The sequence below is a fragment of the Phaenicophaeus curvirostris genome, chromosome 5 (assembly GCF_032191515.1).
Source record: "Phaenicophaeus curvirostris isolate KB17595 chromosome 5, BPBGC_Pcur_1.0, whole genome shotgun sequence".
Lineage (NCBI taxonomy): Eukaryota > Metazoa > Chordata > Aves > Cuculiformes > Cuculidae > Phaenicophaeus > Phaenicophaeus curvirostris.
In genome coordinates this window covers 8,441,779-8,461,553 of record NC_091396.1, presented here as the reverse complement: position 1 = coordinate 8,461,553, position 19,775 = coordinate 8,441,779, and the positions used below count along the sequence as shown (strand labels likewise).

The window sequence follows — 19,775 nt, the reverse complement described above, 5'->3', positions numbered from 1 at the left end:
ATTCTTTGTAAGACAAAATGGGCGTGAGTAAGCAGAACAGAAAGCCTAACACAAGCAGTCTTGGTCTACTCAAAGTTTAGCAGCAGATGAACATGTTGCACTAAGAAAACGCACAAGTCATTACCAATATGTCCTTCGCAACATAACAAAGTGCATCCTTTTAACAAAATAACAAAGTGAACATCAACATAAAACTATCAAAATTGGAAACTATGTTTAGAAACATTTAACATGCTTTATGCAACATTCATACATTGCCAACTATAATTGTTGTTATCTACAGGTTAAGCTAACAAGGTCAGGACAAAAACTGTCAGAAATATTCATCTGACAGAAATATTCATAGGTCCATGCAAATTTGCCTATAGACTACAGAGCTCATCATAATGCTTCATATCATATTCAAAGGAGGCTGCAAAACAGTCAATGTTAAAAATAAATGTACTAACCAGCTATTTCCTATTTAATTTCTGAATTCTTGTTACATTTCCCTGCCTTAAAAAAAAAAAAAAAAAAGAAATCTAAGTAAATTTAACACCAGGCTGTTCTTTGGAGGAAAGTCCTCTGCCCCTGCTTACAATATAGGTAGTAAATACCAGTTTTTACTGAGACTTGCCAATAAATCTCACCCTCTGACACAGAGTGTCTGTTCATACTCCGTTTTTGGCTGCCCTGCCACAAATGCCAACAAAGGGACCAATTAATGAAAACTTTCTTGATACATTCCCAGTGGATGAATGTCCGCTTTGCAGAAGGTACCTTGACAACATTCATCTCACACAGGCCAAATGGTTGCTCTGTGGCAGCAATTAAGACACCATCAGCCTTGGCTAGATTTAAACCAACAACCAAATCTGTGTAGATCTGACCAAATGCTCATAGAAATCCAGAGAAATTAACTTCTAAACAAGGGCTGGATTAGGTCATATAATTGCATCAATTTCTCTCATTATCTACATACGACGTGGACACATTTTTATTAGAAAGATACTACAATTCTTAAAACAAGATTGCTTAATCTGGCCACATGATCGCAATGTTTAAATCCCATCTATAAACACCTAAGAAATCAACAACTCTTCTAAATCATTTCAAGAATCAAAATAGCAGTGTAAGCTGGCATTCTCTGTATTCGTACTCAATCCTTTTCTCCCTCTCCCCACAACAAGGTAGTGTTCAGTCTTAATATTCCCATAGCTTTGGAATCAGGTTTAAACAATTAAGTGCAGCATCCCTCCTCTTTCTAAAATTATATTTGGAAATGGAATTTTTGTTGTTTTAATCCAGAAGCGCCTATATGAAAGTCTTTTACTGAGCACTGTGAACATGAGCTAGTGGAAAAAACTTTGCCTTCATTGCCAAACTCATATTGACTTTAGGTTTTTAACAAGGAGTATCATTCCTGGAATCTCTGACCTCGGGCAATTTAAAGTGTGGCTGGTCAAGGCCCCAGCCCTCATGATCACTATCACAAAACCAGCCATTCCACTTCTATCAGTCTCAGGGCTCAATAAATTTATGTTTAGAAGTATCAGAGATATTAAACTTGTGTATCTAAAATACCATAGCTAAGCTTAACACTGTATAGGAGAGTGTGTTCCCCTCACCAGTCCACATGCCAACAAAACCGCACATTTCCAATTTTTTACTATGTCATTGTAAGGCTTGTAGCAATATTTTTAATCAAATTATGTGGCACGTACTATAAGTTCCAGATCAGTTGACAGACCTCCAAAATATAAACCTGAATAGTCTCCCTGCTGGACACAGCACAAAAAAAGAACCATATAATGCAATTACAACACTCTAGGAGCGTTACATTTAAAGTTAGTACTTTTGCTAATTTTACATACATTGTCACACTGAATACTTTCAGCCACAAATCCCTATCAGCAGTATGTAATAGAATTAACACACCTATTTGGTATTACCTACACATGTATATGACATCTATATTTGAGCAATCAAGCATACCAACTCCAAATGATCATTTACTCTGGTTATGGGCAGCATGATATAGAAATTAGTCTCTATGCAGACTAGCTGTTATGCTTTAGGTTGAACTCTTTCTTGCAGAATCCATTCAAATGATGGATTTAAATCAGAACAGAGACTGAATTAAACAGTTATTAAAATGGAATTTGAATTTTAGGGTAACTGAATTTAAGAAAAGCACATGTTTTCACCACCTGTGCTGGACAAGAAAAAAGGTGACAAACGTGCACTTGGCCCCCACCCTGTGGCACTCACTGAAAGGTCACAGAAAGCCATTTTCCAACTTCACCAGCTGAACTCATTAAATTAGGGCAAGATGAAAACAACATATAAATATTTTACAAAAATTTAAGTGATTTATACAATAAGAGTATTCTAAAAAAGGAAGTGGTGGTTTATTTCAGTAAAACAAAGGAGCTTAAACTGCAAGAAAAAATGAATTAATTTTGAAAAGTTTGTTTAAAACATGTAAACATTACATTTTTCTATCATGGGAGGAGCGAAAATTTCTGGATGAACAGTATAAATTAAATATCAATATAGTTACAGAAATTAATGAAAAAACCCTAATTGCCAGTAACAAAATAATTCCAGCAGCACTACCATGCCAGACTCAAAATGCTTTTCAATCCAAAATGATTTAATTTTCAACTGAAAACCTACTAAAAACCAATATGTAATAAAAAAATCAGTTAGGTGAACCTTGTAGCATCATGGTGCTACCTGCCCTTAACTTAAAATGTTTTTGCTTGTCATTTTATCACAAGCCAATAGGAAGCCTTACTGGTTTAGTATTTCTTTCTCACTGCTCCAAGAAACAGGAACAAAGCCTAGATAGTTTTATTTAAAAAACAACCCTATTTCACCTATTTTCTGGAATATGTAGATCACCTCTTACATTAAAAAAAAAAAAAGACCTAAACAACAAAAGGCTACATGATTTTTAAGAGCCAGACTTGTACAAAACACAGGCTTGATGTCTTGATACATGCTCCTTCTCTGAGGTATTAAATATCCTCAGCTTTCCCCAAGTTCACAGTGGAAAGCCAAGTTCTTCAGCAGTCAAGATTTCCATCACTGGAACTACACCAAAATATTCTTTTTTAGCTTTTCTAGAGGCCTGTTTTGCACACAAAGGTCTTGTATAGGAGCTGTCCTGAAGCAACATTACACTCTGGGCTTTGTGGCCTACATGGTTCATCAGGTACTAATTACATAGCGTGTTCTGTCAACACTTTCTTGCTCTTCTTCTATTAACTGATCATCCTGCCCAATTAATACAATGCAACACAAGTTCCAAAATCCTTGAGATCCTTTACCTGTGAGAGACAAGGATGAAAAGGAAAAACACCTCCAAAAGGGTCACAAAGTATCCAAGATCTCAAGTGACAGTAACATCACTATGCTGAAAGGTTAATTATGTTCCTACAAACATTATCCTGAGCCTAAGTTTGTTTTGTATCCAAGAATAAAAGAGTGAACACAAACAGAAAACCATACTTCATCTAACAGGCTATATTGAGTTTAGAAATGATGACAGCTTATGAAAAGGTGAATGCTGCAGAACTAAACTCACTTATCCATTAACAGCATTTTCCTCATCAGAACATTTGCAGTTAATATTATTACTGTTAGGCACTATCTATCAGAGAATGTGTCATGAATACTGTGCAAAAACCATGGTGTGTTAATCCCACCTATGTATAAACAGTCCAAACAAGGGCTGCCCTTATAGTTACAAACAGTCAGAAGAGCCATAAATCAGCATTTTATGAGAAGTATAAGAAATAAAATACACGTTCTCTCCATTTACTACACTGCACTAAAGATTGGAGAAGATGAAACAAACGACAAAGCATCTGCCAAATACAACACGCTACTGCCACCTAATGCTAACGAGAAGGTTACAGCAAACACATTTCATTGTTTCTCTGCACTACACTAGCCTGACCAAAACCAGAGACCAAAGCAAATAAAGTTTATTGTCATTAAATATCTGCTTCTCACATCCTTCCCCACATGCTTCCTAAACGGAGTGTGGTATGATCGCATCTTTTCTCGTACACAAAGTCTGTAGCAGGCAAGATGTATGTTCAGTGGGCTAAATACTGGACTCATCTGCAAAACTATCAGGAATGTAATACACGCACTTCATTAGGATGCTCACATACAGAAGTAAGTACATTCCCTAGGTCAGGTTGCATACTCGTTTACATTTTTGTAAGCTACACCCTGTTAAGTAAGTAGCGCAACTGAGTATTGAAAAGCTTCACATGGCGAGTATTTGGAAAGGAGACAAAAAGTTAAAAAAAGAAAAAGAAAAGAAGAGATGTGGTCTTATGTTAAAGCAGCACAAAACAAAATTACTTTGAAGGTGCTTTTCTTATTTCATTGATTTTGCAACAAAGCACACTCTCTGAAACATGAAACTTGCTCACTTCTATGAAAAGAATGATTCCAGGTCTTAAACTTGCTTTCCTAGCCCACAATCAATCTTTTCAACATGCTCACTCAGTTGGCAGAAGTTAGCAGGGAACATGGAAGTAGCCTGCTTTTTCCACTTGCAAAGAAGAGAAAAAGTGAAGAGTTCCTTGTGACATTCAATCTTTTCGTATAGGGATTTAAACTCACCCGAAGATGTCTACCCAAAGACAACCCATAAGAGCAAGTAATTTATCTTCTTGATTCGTTACTTCAATCCATCTCTTCTTCCTTTTTTCCCCCAAACACAAACAACCTTTAAGCTTTTGAACAACTTTTGCCTTCTCCTACCAGATCTTGCATTCTGCTTTGACACTGATTCCAGCCTCCACTGTCCATCTCCAGGATTATTCTTATTCGTAGGAAACATTCCCCATTTGAGAGGAAAAAAACTTTCATTTTCCTTATAATCTCTTACACCTTCTTCATTCTATTGTGCTTTTATAATATTGTGCAGTGATCAACTAAGTGGTGAAAATTGTCCATTCTTCTCCCTCCTCGTTATCTGCCATAATCAGAAATTGTTTTGCAAGTATTAGTCTGAGTTTTCCCCATGCTATTCAACTGTTTGTTTGCATGTTTACACAAATTATTAATCTTTTCTGTATCTTCAGGCCAGAAGTGACTACTGCTGCATACAACATCCAGCAGAGCAGACCTCCAGCTTCACAAAGAGACGAATAAGAACCATCAGAAGGGAAATATTTCAGGTAATATTATTGCTGTTTTAGCTATTACCATAAGGAAATATTTGCTGTGACTCAAGGTCTTTGTAGCACAGCATCATCAAGACAGCACGGAGAAGGAAAAAGGAATTTCCTGTAGTTATTATTTATCACTCAATGAATAATTTTAAAAGAAAACACGCACAAACAAGCCACTTTGCTTTCTTCTAACAACAAGAATGAAAAAAAGTTAGGATTAAGCATACACAGGAATATGCAATGGTTACGCAGACCACGTAACTGGCTCTCACTAACAGCTGCACAGTAAAACCAGAGAGGATGATAATACCAATCCAATGCTGCAAATTCTTGAAAATTACTGAAGTTATCTAAAGTGCAATTAAAAAAACCACTAATCTAATACACTATGATAAACTCATTAATTTGCATCTTGGAATTTAAGTTATCTTGCTCGAACATACCTTAAACTTCCTCAACCTTCTGTCTGACTAAGCCAAGAATTTCACTATGTCTTTGTTTGCATTTAAATCATGTGGGTTGATAACCTTAATTTCTGATCAAGGTTTTGAATGGTTCTATTTACTGAAAAAAAACCTTTATCATTTGTCAAGCTAGGCATGGATCTGAGCTGAGAGCCATCTGAGAAATCTGGATAGATCTGCTTTTCCTCCTCTATGCTTAAGTGTCTGCTGCCAAAATCCCCCTCATTTGCATACTTGTTTTATATATTTAACTGCAGCAGCAGCAGGATTGCTCCTGTAATTCTGACTATACATTTACGTAAATTTCAACTTCCATGGAAACAGTCACTTTCAATTTAATGCTACTTGTAAAAGTCCTGTGATTGTAAGAGCTGGTCTTATGCTAAAGAAGTGATATATTAAAAATACTTTAGACTTTAATAATTTACTGCGGGGAATTAAGATTATATCACACATGACCCGATCCCTTTTCTAATGTACTGTAGTATCATGATACTACTATTTTGACCTTACATTCTCAATCTGGTCTTAACTCCTGACAGTGTGTCTCCACTTGGTTCAAGTTACCACTCCATGGATCTGCTATGCTAAAGCATTCCAGCTCCCTCTGCAAAACCAAGCAGTGTCCAATTCTTGCTTGGAAACTTTCTCAAGATGAAAAAGATAACCTATTGCATCGGCAAGCGAAACTGACCACATTTCTGCAGCAGCAACTAGTCCATCTTACAGAAATCCAAGTAATGAACTCATTGTTCTTTCAGCCCTTATTGCCCAGTCTCTGGAAACATCTAACCCCATTAGACTGAGGAGTCCAGCAAACCAGCAAGTGATTATCTCGTATAACTTTCATACTAAATATACATACACACTTTTCATCCCTTTCAGCTGTTGACCAAACTTAATGTTGAAATAAAATTTAAAAGTTTCTGGGTTTAGTGATAAAGAAATAATTTAAAAAAATCAACTGTTGTATAAATAGAAGCAAAGATTAACTTTGCTAATTAAAGTATGAAAATGAAGAGAGAAAACAGAACCTGTGGTTACCAGAAAGTACACCTTTAGAACCAGCTTCTCTAATTTTAGTCTGCTTCCACGGCTCCTTATTTTCCTATGAAAAGCCACCTGGGAGCCTCAAGAGCTACTTAAAAAAGCCTTTTGGAAACTACATTACACAGCAGGAGAAGATAAAGCAATTAGAAAAAACCACCAAAAACTAGCAAAAGCAAGATGGAAAGAAATGAAACATTTTAAAATTTACAGGACTATAAAGGTGAAAATACAAATAAAGGGAATCTTAAAAGCTCCTTTTAAATTTCTGGTCCCTGTACTCACAATTCATGCTGTTAAATGTCACATTAAATGGTGTTTCATTGTTTAGTGTAAGTTTGTGGCCCTTGTCACACAGTAATGCCAGTTATGCAAATGATTAGGAAACTAGTTTAGGCAAACTCTACTTTAATGTGAAAGCAAACCCCAGAATTATGCCTTGTATCACAAAAATCCCCAGCCAGCGTTGTTTAAAATACTAAAAAAATGGGCATGAACTTTTCTAGCTGACACGTACTGTGGTGGATAAAGACAAACCCACAGGATGGGTTACTCCTGGTTGAGTTACATCTGGCAGATGGGCAGGGACAGGCAGTTAGGGGCAGACGTCTTCAGCTGGCAACATCACTTGCAAGATGAATACCTTTCTGCAGGCTAAGTCAGCCAAATACTCTGATACCCCACAATTTCCTAAGAACTGCTAAGCACAAAGCACAGGTTTTTGTGTTGTTCTCTTTAAAAAAATTATTTATCAGCAACCATAACTGTAACACTTGCATAATACTTCAAAAGCTGCAGGTAGTTTTGTTTTTTCTTGAGTGTATTTCTTTCAGCTTTCCCTATCTCTAGGAACAATACAGAATGTCTACAGTATTTGAAGCAATTAATAATCTCAAAGTAACAGGTTAGGCCGCAGCTGAATTATAACTTTGTAAATGGACATGAAAAACTAAATATTAACAGAATTTATCACTGAGTTTAGAAAGAATTTGGGTGCAAAACCCATGAAGACACCACTTAAGCTACTAAGGCAGCTTAACTTGAGAGATACATTAGGTAAACATGTTACACTATCCAAACAAAAACAGAAGCATGAAAGCTGTTGCACAGACAGTACTTTCATATCTTAAGCAATGCCAAATAAATCTTAAGCATCTGGGAAGTTTCAGCCCTTAAAATCAGAGGCAATGAAGTATGCTATGACTATGGTCCAAAGAATCCATTTCATGGATATCACACCAGTATTAAAAAAAACCCCAAAACTAACAGAAAAAAAACCCCAAACCAAAACACACACCAGCTTTCAGTTATTTCAAAATTTCAGTCATAGTGACAATTCCAAACATAATCCATAGAGTCACACAACCTTTGCCTCTAGTTTGGACTGGATTTACTCACACTGATGGCTTGCTAGCTTGATTGATCACTAGTTTGGTGTTAATTTAACTTCTAATTCAAGGCTGGTCACAGCTGGCAAATTTCTCCATTCACAGGAAGGAAGAAATTTTGATAGTGTGTCCTGATAACTACTAACAGGAGATACTTTCCAGACTCACGGAAATCATGCAACAGTAGAATACTCTGCTCACTTAACAGAATTTATTACTGAGTTTTCGCCATTAATACTTAATAAGCACTCTATACAGACAGTGTTAGTCTTTACAGAAATTTCCTATTTTTGGAAAGAATAGTCAAGACATGGAGATGAAAAGTAAAGTCAGCACCTAGGGCAGACCAGCAAGTGTAGACAAATAATCCAAGGTTTTCATTACTTAAGTTTCAACAGCAACATTTACAGAACCTGTTGTTGTACTGAGAGAATCCTACCAAGTCCATACTTGGCATAACTCGTGTGTAGCAGCAGGAACTAACACTGGATTGCTGGTGTGCTCTGACAGAAGAGAAGTACCTCCTAAAACAGGACCTCAATCAGCCTCTCTTCAAACACCTAACGAGTTACTATTCAAAGTTTATGTCAAAAACTGAAAAATGTTTAGTTAAGATGCTGGTCAGAAAATTCATGCATCTTTTCTTCTTTGACCATGGAAATTCTGGGGTCATAAATCCAACCAACACAGACTTAATTTTTCCGCTATGGTTAATTTACTGGGAATAACAACAGAGGGTCAGGTTTTTGACATTTCTGACTTTTCGGCCTTAAAGTGTTACTTTTAACATACTGAAAATTAAATGACAGAGACTTTATACTAGTGACTGGCAGAATACAACAAAGCTGAACTTTCTAACTATATTAATACAAGCTGTCTACAAAATGTCCTATGAAACAGCTCTTCAGGTATTCACTTCTGCATTAAATCAGCTCAAAGAACTCATGTTTCTGAGCATTTGGGCCCAATGGGAGATCAAAAGGCATCTGTGATGCTCTAAGGCATGGAAAAGATGGAGGAAGGGACAGTTATTTCATTTAGATCATGATTTTCTGACTCTAAAGTATTTAAAGATGAAGAAAAGTAGAAATATAGGAATGTGCAGCTTTTTTAAATCGTATTATGCATTTTAAACATAAAGCAAAGCTACACACAGATAATTTATTTAAAACTAAAAAATAAAATACAACTCCCCAAACTACTAAGCTTTACAGGTTATTACATCACACTACAGTATTTAAAAAATGTAATATCTATTTCAGATTCAACAAAAATGTAATCAATTTCATTTAACAGCAATGAGAGATCCTTATATAAACACAGTTACAGCAAGATGATTGATTCTACCCTTAACATTTATTATCCATCAAACTGATGTTCTGGGATTATAGCTTCTTTAAATAACTGACCGAGTGCTCAGAATTCTAGAAGTAGGCTCTTAAATAAATAGCTTGATTTGAGAATTTTTAACAACTCAAGGTACTCTTGGGTATGTTTGCTTAAAAGTCAGAATACTCAGAACATTTCCTTATGCGAAAAAAACTGTGCCACTCTTTCTAGCTTCCTCCTTTGTGCTTTAATTCATATCTTTTGCTACCTAATTTTTATTTCAGATATCTGACTTTAGAAATGAGATAAAAAGCACACTGTGCAACATAAAACTACTTCAATGTGTCTTCAAAAGTGCTGAAAGAACACTTGCACGTATGAACCAAAAATAACCACCTTAATGGAATTTAATAAGCTGATTTAATTTTCAATCAGAACTTTAATTTTATACCATCTCAGGACACAGAGAATATTTGTAGGTATGGAACACCTTTCACAAGAAGTCTACAAAAACCAGGGTAGATTCTTCTTTTAATATATATTGGTACAATCAATAACACATATAACTAGTACACTAAATGTTCAAGAGAGGCATCAGATTTCTTAGTAGGACATAAATGACATGAAAGGCCATGCACACAGTAGCTGAATCTCACATTTCAATTGTCTGATGCCCATTCTCTTCTCATGTATGTACCTTAAAACTACAGAGAATGAAGTATGAGAAGGTGCTTATCATGAGAAATAAGCTATGGACAACAACCTAGTAAGTAAAGAGATTAAATGTAGAAATTGTTTTCCAAACTAACATTACTTTCACAACTAGCTGAATCACCTGAACAAACAACATATTACTTACTTGCAGGCTTATTTTGTAGTGCTATGGATTTCATCATGTTCTACGTAACAGTTAACAAACCCCCAAACTTTCTGGTAGAGGGATGTTCACACTGCCCACTTCTTAAAAACCTACCTTCATCTTTTAAAAACAATGTAAAAAAAAAAAAAATCACACATTAAAGAGTAATAAAACATGAGACTCAGCTCCACACAAACTGAGCTACAGTAGACACCCACCTCTAATAAAGGAGCATTGCATGCCAGTACTGTTAGATGCCCCTTTTCCTGCTATGATGCCTGTTTCCTCTACATCCATAACCACTCTTCCCCCCTCCCTTCTGCAAGTTAAGGTACCTTCCTCAGCCTGTTCTTGTATAGGATGCCCTGAATACGCCTTCCAGCTGGCTGCTGCCCAATCGGAGCACTAATCAGTTAATCACTGCATTTCATTTGATTAGCCAGCTGCCTAATTATGCAGAATACACACTCCCATTGGCGAGCTCCCCTAACAAGAGACTGTAAAGCCCAAGGACCAACGGCCACCAGTATTACACCCTCACACTGTTCTGAATAAGCAAGCAGAAGCTTTGGCTCATATGTGGCAGTGTGTATCTCCAAGAATGCTTTGCTTTTAAAAGCCAGCTTGATACCCACAACGAATCTGTGAAACCCTTCAGATTGACAAAAGTTCCTGTTACTGCAACACGAACATAAATACCTGTTCTTCAGACTTACTAGTGAATATCACAATGACCTCTTCTGGTGTGAGAAAAAAACAAACCAACAAACACAAAAGCACAAAAAAAAAAAAAGAGGTGGATGAATTGAACAAAAGATCTCATAGCTTAAACAGCTAAACATCTGATGATCTGGCTAATCAAGCTGTCTGAACTAGCGATTTCTTTAACACTGAGGCTCATTATATATGACATAATTTAATAACAAACTTCAAGTCCCAACTTGAAAATAAGCCCCCTTGTATTTTATTTTATTAAGGTCACAAGTAGTAAATCAGATGTAAAACAACAGCTCTAAATAAAACTAACCAGAGTGTCAAAACAATAGTCCTTTGTATTAAACTTAGTGGCTTACTTTTCTCTCTGTTGCAATTATATAAACCTCAATCAGGCTACAACCAGGCTGCACAGAAATTGTTCAGTTTATATTGTCAACTTACAAAATCCACTTTCTACAAGTGAGCTGAAACTGGAATTAGCTAAGCATGGCGATATGTTCAGCACCTCTAACTTGTACCCTGCTATTCAAACAAAAAGCACACAATTCATGAAAGTCTCATAATAATGCTTTTATAATTAAAACTATGCAGTGTGTTTAGTCCTTTTTTAATAGCCTCTGCAGGTTTTTTATCTTTTTGTTTGAATTTTTTTGACAAAAAAGAACTTCTTTTCATGATGAGTTTAGGCTGAGAATTTGAAACTTCAAAATGAAACCCTTGAGCATGAAAAGAAGTTCCTCAGTAGGCAGGCAATCTTAGGAGTAATATTGAATTTATTTTTGAACAAACTTCAAGATAATAAACATGGAAGCAGATCTTTTGACTTCATATAAATGCACACTGCATTTCTTGTGGTTGCAAAATTTAGATATGTACATAAATCTAATACAACAGATTTCTCTACAGATTGACAGGTATCGTTCTGCTACACAACCTCAAAGGAACAATCTCTAAGTTATTTTGCTTCATTAAATTAAATTTCTATTAATGTCCTTTTTTATTGCTGCTGAGAGTCATTCTCACCTACGCTCTGTTTTCAAATTTTCTAATCTTTCAAACAGATTAAGTGATCACCTTAACACTTTGTATTTATTTACACATACCACCCCTTCTGATAAAAAGATAATCTCTGTAACACCATGTGTTAAATGGCACATTTTATTTCCTTTACCATATTAAAAATAAGAGCTTCCTGCATACTCCCTATTCAAATTACATGGATTTTCTTTAAGATTAGGGCACACATTGTAACAGCAGCATATAATTTTCCTGCACAATAATTTTTTTTCCGGTTGAAAGGTATCCTATAATATCATCAGCATCAACAGAACAGACACTTGATTTTCAGCCATACAAAGCTTATGCATTTGGTGACTTTATTCACCGTAAAAAGCAGTTTTCAGATATAGAGCAGCTACATGAAAATGTGAATACCACCTGGCAACTCACTCTTTGACCACAAAGTGCTAGACCAAAGGGAGATGTAAAAATTGTGCCAATAATAAGAATGTGTAAATCTTTTCCCCAATATACTATTTTTGTAACTTTTTATCCCCTGTTAATTCTATACACATTCAGAAACAGAACATGGGCACTTTCCTTCCTAAAAGGTGTATGGAATCCTTAAAAACCTAAGTATACAGCATAAAACTTGTTTATCCCTTTAAGAAACCTTCTTGAAACTACTGTGTATGTAATAGTGGATAAGAATTCTATATGTACCCCAAACATTTCAAAACGATAAAGACCACACTCCTACTAATTGAACAACATACTAATTGTCAAAATCTGTTGCGATTCCTTTTAAAGTATGGAAATGGCAAATCTCCACCCAGGGAGGTGGTTGAGTCACCTTCCCTGGAGGTATTTAAGGCACAGGTGGACGAGGTGCTGAGGGACATGGTTTAGTGTTTGATAGGAATGGTTGGACTCGATGATCCGGTGGGTCTCTTCCAGCCTGGTTATTCTATGATTCTATGATCTGGGGTCCAGAAAGCATGTTAGTAGGAAGTTACAACAGCCACTCAAGGAATCTTTGCATTGAGCTATGCTGGTTACAAAACACACACATCTAATTTCTCCCCCCACAAATTACTGGCTGAAGCTCTGTGCTAGAGAAGACATGTGAGTATAAAACAGCATACACAAAAGTTTGATTTTTGTTTTAAAAATAAGCTATTTACAGAATTGCCACTGATACAGATGTTTTATGCTCAAAAGTCTGTCATCTTCAGGTGCTATTGACTGTAATAAAGTGTCAGGATGACCCAGATATCAGGCATGTGAGTACACAAAAATTGTTTCATTACCTTGCAAGAAAATTTTATAAATATGAACTTTAAGATTTAGAAGGTATGAAGGAAAAAATATGAATTAAAAAAATATTACTACTTCTAGGCCAAACCTGCACCGTTTCTTGTATCAAATTAATATTGTTCTTAAAGATGGAACTGACATTATCTGTAATAAAATAATTCATTTGACACAGGTTATGACCGGAACAAATAAAAAAAATTAAGTACAGTAAAGCAAAATTTGGCAAAATGGGAAGTAGATGTATTCACCCTAGTAGGATGCATATGTACATTTTTATTTGTTATGGGTTATTAATCTTTTCCATCATCAATTTGTTAGAATTGACAAAAGAAGTTACATTTTAAAAATTAATCAGTTTTAAGTGAATCTGCTCTTAAGAAATCATTCTTACAAACCTACAATTCATGCATTTTTAATTGTGTACTACTTTGTATTATTAAGGTCAGTCCTGAGATTTAACTACAAATATATTTTGGATGACATATGGCAAGATCTCTAACTCTTTAACTTTGGAAATTTACATCTGCCTGTTCATTCAAGATGCTAAGCATACATGTGCTGACAAACACAGAAAATAGCAGATGGCAAAAAGCAAATGCTCAACATGAAGCACTGGAAATCATTTGAAGGCTTGGGCTCAGACATTTGCCATTTTTTTTCCTTATTATTGTTTCATTAACACTTAGAGACTTAGTTTCCAACCTACAAATCTCTTTCTCTCCTTTCCCCTTTCCCGAAGGGGAGGGGGTGCGATTTGGATTGTCAACTGCTTGTGTTTAGCTGCCAGTCAGGCTGGGCCAGGGCTAAACTTGACATTTTATTATACCACCATGCTTTTACAGACTCTAGACTGACTGTGCTAGATGCTTTATTAGCAGAAGGACATAGTATAGTCTGTAACAGTTCAGCTATTAAAAAAAGAGAAAAAGATTAATAGAGATGGGACATATGGTAACAACAATAGACAAGCAGGAACAGATCTACCTCAAAGAAAACACCTACAGATAAACATCAGCATGGCTTTACAGAGAGATCCATCACAGACTGAAAAAGAATTCTGAACCAAACAGCAAAAGAAAAAAAAAAAAAAAAGTATCTTCATCTTCTCTAACATTTCTCACTGATTTTCCAAATAAAGAGCACTATTTGGTTTGTAAATACACAGGTTCCAAAGAAATGCTTATATATTAAAATAATATTTTCATTTTCTAAAACTACAGTTACAGATGCAAACAGACAGTTGGAAACTCCAAAAATTGTCACTTCATACACTTAAAAATAATTACATGAACGTACAGTGCTGGAACACAAAGGGTCAGTTTCACTTAAAAAAAAACTCATACAGAAAAGGCTCTAAGTAGTTTCAGTTCTGTGGCAAACAGCTGTGAACAATCCTTTACACGATTTTAATGCCATTATTATGTATAGATTCATGGTAAAAGAAATATATTAATAACATTACAGCATTCAGTTTAAATGAGCTCCCTATCTGAACAGAAAAGTTATTTTACGCTGCAGCCCTCCATTGCTTTCATTAAAAACAAACAGATCATACTTAATCTTTAAGGTCCCTTCCAACTCAAACCATTTTATGATTCTATATTTTATTCACATTTTACTAGTAATTCAGTAAAAAAACCCCAAATATTAGGAGGTCCAGGAAAACAACTGTTGCCGTTAAGCCTGGAACTAAGAAGCTTGGTCTCCAAAGCACTGTCCTATGTTGACTCTTCTAATATTTAATGATGAGGACTAAAGGATTTATGTTCTGTATGTGCATACAAACATCTTCTGAAGCGTTGGAGCTTAACACTCTTAAGTATAGAGATCAGTTTCAGACAAAAAAATCAGTCAGTAGGATGCACTGAGAGAAGCAGACAGATGTACAGCAGGATTGACTAACAAATTCAGCTAAGAGCACCAAAATGTGTAAATGTGGAACATATTTCATACTGATGATATTACCTCTGAAACAGTTTTAACTGGGGCTAGACATAAATAACCAACCAGCCCACGGATTGATACCAACTCAAATGACACTGAGTCTCCTGTTGACTGGCATTCTCTCTACCTCACTTAAAAATCCTAACTTTTTATCATTTTCACTCTAACACCTCAAAGCAAGCAAGATTAGCCACGCATGTGCTCTCTAATGCCCTGCCAAAACTGACTCTCTAGCTCGTAGCTACCTAAAGTAACATATTGAGTTCTGCTAACCTTCTTCCTACTTCTCTACCAGGCTGCCGGTTTCCAATAAACTTAGGAATTTAGTTATCTTGGGACTTCTGCTTGTCTATCAAATTTGGTTGAAAATGGTCAACAGTATCAAAAAAATATCCCCTATTTTCCTCAGAAATCCAGTCCTAAGCATCTTTAGAACAAAAAGCCTAAATTAAGGGTAAGGAGTAAATCAGAAGGACCAAGAATCCTAAAAAGTAATCTGGTAAAGCTCTTAGATTCTTATACACGTATATCAAGAGCACAGGAAAAAATTAAGAGAATTCACAGAATATCAAGTCTTAATGCATGACCGAAAACATGACTCCATAAAAACGCACCAGAAACTTTCAAATAAAATCGATGTTAACTTATTTTCTTCCTATACATTTTCTATTCTGTTACTGCAAACTATTAGGAAGAACTTCTTTTTGCTCTTCACATCTTTTTTTTATAGATTCAAGGCTTGCATTCAGCACACTGTAACTCCAAGCATGATAGCAAATACAAGTATCAGTTAGCACATTTCATGACTATCTGCTATGAACAATGACCTTCTTTGAGCTGTACGCCTGATTATCCAGCACCTGATGAATAGGCATTTGGCTCAGTTCATTTATGAATGTTTAGCAAAGCTGGGAGACATCTCAGTGTTTTATAACCAGAATAACCCAACCCCTCTTTGGGAAATACAATGACAACTCGTAACTCCAGATGTTTACTTCAAATTTAAACCACTCTCGGTGAACTGATACTATAAACACACTCTGATAAATCACATATACAGAAAATATATAAGAACAAAACCTGCAATTATTATCTTATTGGCTTATAGAATTTATTTTTGCACATCTTAAATAACAAAAACATACTTACTAACAAAGCAAGTTTTTGGTACTTCCGTTTTAGTTCTGATGGACTGTCCGATGGCTTTGCACCCAGGATTTTATACCAGTCCTTTTGTGTTATCCTTTCAAAGGCCATAGTCTTACCGGCTTTGAAACTACTTACTTAGCACTGTGAAAGAAAATTAAATAAATACAATTACAGTTTGAAAGAAAAACAGTTAGAAAAAGCAAAACTGAGGAAATGTGGCAAGCTATAGGATCGCAAAATAGACTGCAGCCCTCAAGCACATCTACACCACCACATTAGATCTATAGTGAAACAAGCCAGCTGAATTCACTTGGCCATCCCATCCCATAAATTGTCATATGTGAAGTGATTTAAATTATGCCATGTTTCTTGTCCCAGTTCCTTTGTGTATCACATTTCAGCAGCTGTCCATATTCCTATAATAACATTTTAACTGAGCTATTCTGAACCTACCCATGTTAAATATAAACTCTTTATATATACACTTTGTATTTTGAAGCAATACTGTACTTAATATATGAAAAAATGAAGTACACAGAACTGTGATATGTCAATTCTGGAATGAGTTACATGCAGAAAGAAAAAAGGTATGGCTTGGGTTTTGCACAATTATTATCACCGTGGGGACCCTCCTTCAGCCTGCTAGGTAACAAGGCGTAACTTTTAAAAATTAAAGGATTAGAGTGTATAAAACAAAAAATGAACAAAAGCATATAAAGTTATTGCATGTCTCTAAGTAAAACTTAACTAGTTGGGCATATCTTATTTTTGGTAATCTATCACCAAGCTAATGGCCCAGAATGAAAAAGAAAGAAACAGGAGAATTAAATGCCAATAATAGCACAGCAGTGCTTGACCTTTGATCAGATTCGTAGGTATACTGAAATGTCAGGCTCGGAGTGTCTGATTTATCATGAATTTTCAGATAAGAAATAACACTATCTTCCAGCATGGAAGAGTTTCACAAGTCTTTTTTTTTATTGTCAAAAGAAATAAAAAGGATTATTTATTTTTTCTCCCCCATTTCAGCACTACAGCCAGTTTCTGGTGACCAATGCCATACTTGAGAACAAACCATTTTTTCACAAGGGAAGAAAGGTATGTTTTCCAAACTTCCCAGAACTACAGCTGCCAGGAGGACACACTCTGCTGTAGGGCAGTGCCCCTCTTCCTTGGAGGAAGTGCTACCACTCCCACCCCACACCCTTCTCCACAAAAGTCCCTTTCTCCCTAGCGAATCACAGTATGGATTGGGTTGGAAGGGACCTTAAAGATCATCCAGTTCCAACACCCCTGCTCAAAGCCTCCTCCAACCTGGCCTTGAACAACTCCAGGGATGGGACATCCATGACCTATCTGGGCAATCTGTGCTGATACGAGAAGTAGCTACTGTTACAAATAGAATATTTCTGATTTAAGCTAAAGTAACCTAAGTAATTCTGTTTTTCTGAAGTTAGACAGAATGCCGCTCTGATAGTGCCTCATCACCCTCACAGGAAAAGTCTTTCTAATACCTCATTTAAATCTCACCTCTTTCAGCTTAAAACTGTTACTTCTCAACCTATCTCTACACTCTATAGGAAGGAAGCGACCTTCCAGTACCTGAAGGGGGCCTCCGAGAAAGCTGAGGTGAAACTGTTTAGAAAGGCTTGTAGTGATAAGACGAGAGGCAATGGGTATAGACTGAAGAGGGGCAGATTTAGACTACACATAGGGAAGAATTTCTTCACTGTGAGAGTTGCCAGGTTGCCCAGGAAAGCTGTGGCCTTGGGCAGCCTGGTCTGGTGGGAGGTGTCCCTGCATGGCAGGGGGGTTGGAACTGGATGATCTTTAATGTCCCTTCCAACCTAAACTACTCTATAATTCGATGATACACTCCCTGATTTTAGATCCCCTCCCCAGCTTCCTTGGAACCCCTTCAAGCACTGGAAGGCTACTGTACGGTCTGCCCAGGGCCTTCTCTTCTCCAGGCTGAACGCCAGCCTTCCCAGCCTGTTCTCACAGGAGAGGTGCTCCAGCCCAGGGATCATCTCTGGACTCGCACTAACCCATCCACGTCCTTCCTCCCCTAAGGACTCCACAAGGGTTTATAAGAACACGTGAAAACATCGCCACTGCCGCCCGAGGCCACAGCAGCGGCGGGGTCGGTAACGCGAGGAGCTCGGGGGCCCGGCCCGAGAGGGCCCGGCCCGGGGCCGCCGCCTCATCGCGGGCCGCGGCCCTTGGCGCCAGCGGAGCGGGGGGAAGGGTGGGGGGGTGGGGGCGCGAGACCGCGCGCTCCCGCAGGCCCTCCCGCGCGCGCCAACACCCACCTGCCCATCCAGGCCGGCCGGCCGGCCGTGTGGAGGCAACCGGTGCCCTCGCCTAATTAATCCGGCGGAGAAACAACCCCTCCGCGGGGCGCTCCGCGCCTTTAGCCTGGTGGACGGGCCCTCCCTGCCTGTTTCCGCCCGGGCAGCAGTGGCGGCGGCACCGGCGGGAAGCGCAGCCGCGGCCGGAGCCCGACGCCGTCTCCATAGCAACCGGCGGCGCTCGGGAGCTGCGAGGCAGTAAGTAACGGGCCCCGCCGCCCTCCAGCGCTCGGGCCCGGCCCGGGGAGAGCCGGAGCGTCTTTTTCAGCCCCGCTTTCCCCTCAGTGGTTCCATCTCCGGCTGCGAGAAGACAGCGGCGCCCGCCTTGCCCTCCCTCGCGGGAATCCGGGCCCGCCGCCCCCGCTCCCCACGGGGATTTCCGGGGCGCACCGGGGTGTTTCTCCTTCTCTCGCTGTAGGCCCCGGGGGCAAAGCTGAGCTCCGACCCTGGGGCTAAAGCAGCCCATGCAGCCGCGGTCCGCGGTGCACTCCAGTCGCACCATGCAGCGTTCCCTCCTCTGATACAAGAAACAGTTGCTAATAAAAAAAGTGGAATATTTTTTATTTAAGCTGAAGTTTCATCTAAGTAATTGTATTTTTTTGAAAGCTAGGCAGAATGTTCCTCTTTCAGTGTTTCAAGCAGTGTTTTTCCAGACACTGTTCATTCTTTGAAGATTATGATGTTTTGTATTCATAGAATCATAGAATCACCAGGTTGGAAGAGACCCACCAGATCATCGAGTCCAACCATTCCTATCAAACACTAAACCATGCCCCTCAGCGCCTCATCCACCCATCCCTTAAGCACTCCAGGGAAGGTGACTCAACCACGTCCCTGGGCAGCCTGTTCCAGTGCCCAGTGACTCTTTCCGTGAAAAATTTTTTCCTAATGTCCAGTCTAAACCTTCCCTGGCAGAGCTTGAAGCCATTAAGTGCAATCTGTGCTGAATGGATGGGTCTTCTTCTGCAATCACCTCTGTTTGTAGCCTTTCCCTATCTCAAATGCAAGGTCAGGCAGAGAGCTGGAGCCAG

At 38.0% G+C, this 19,775-nt stretch overlaps 1 protein-coding gene across 1 annotated transcript in view; it reads right to left on the bottom strand.

Annotated features, from left to right (window-relative positions):
• The window catches only part of DNAJC24 (DnaJ heat shock protein family (Hsp40) member C24), a 38,688-nt gene extending 19,908 nt beyond the window's left edge, over positions 1–18,780 (bottom strand). Inside the window, exons 1-2 of the mRNA XM_069857495.1 lie at positions 18,706–18,780; positions 16,394–16,534 (exon numbers count right to left, since the gene is read on the bottom strand). Of these exons, the coding sequence (XP_069713596.1) occupies positions 16,394–16,501 (108 nt within the window). The 5' untranslated portion in view covers positions 16,502–16,534; positions 18,706–18,780. The remainder of the gene's footprint in view (positions 1–16,393; positions 16,535–18,705) is intronic.
• Between the last annotated feature and the right edge of the window lie 995 nt (positions 18,781–19,775).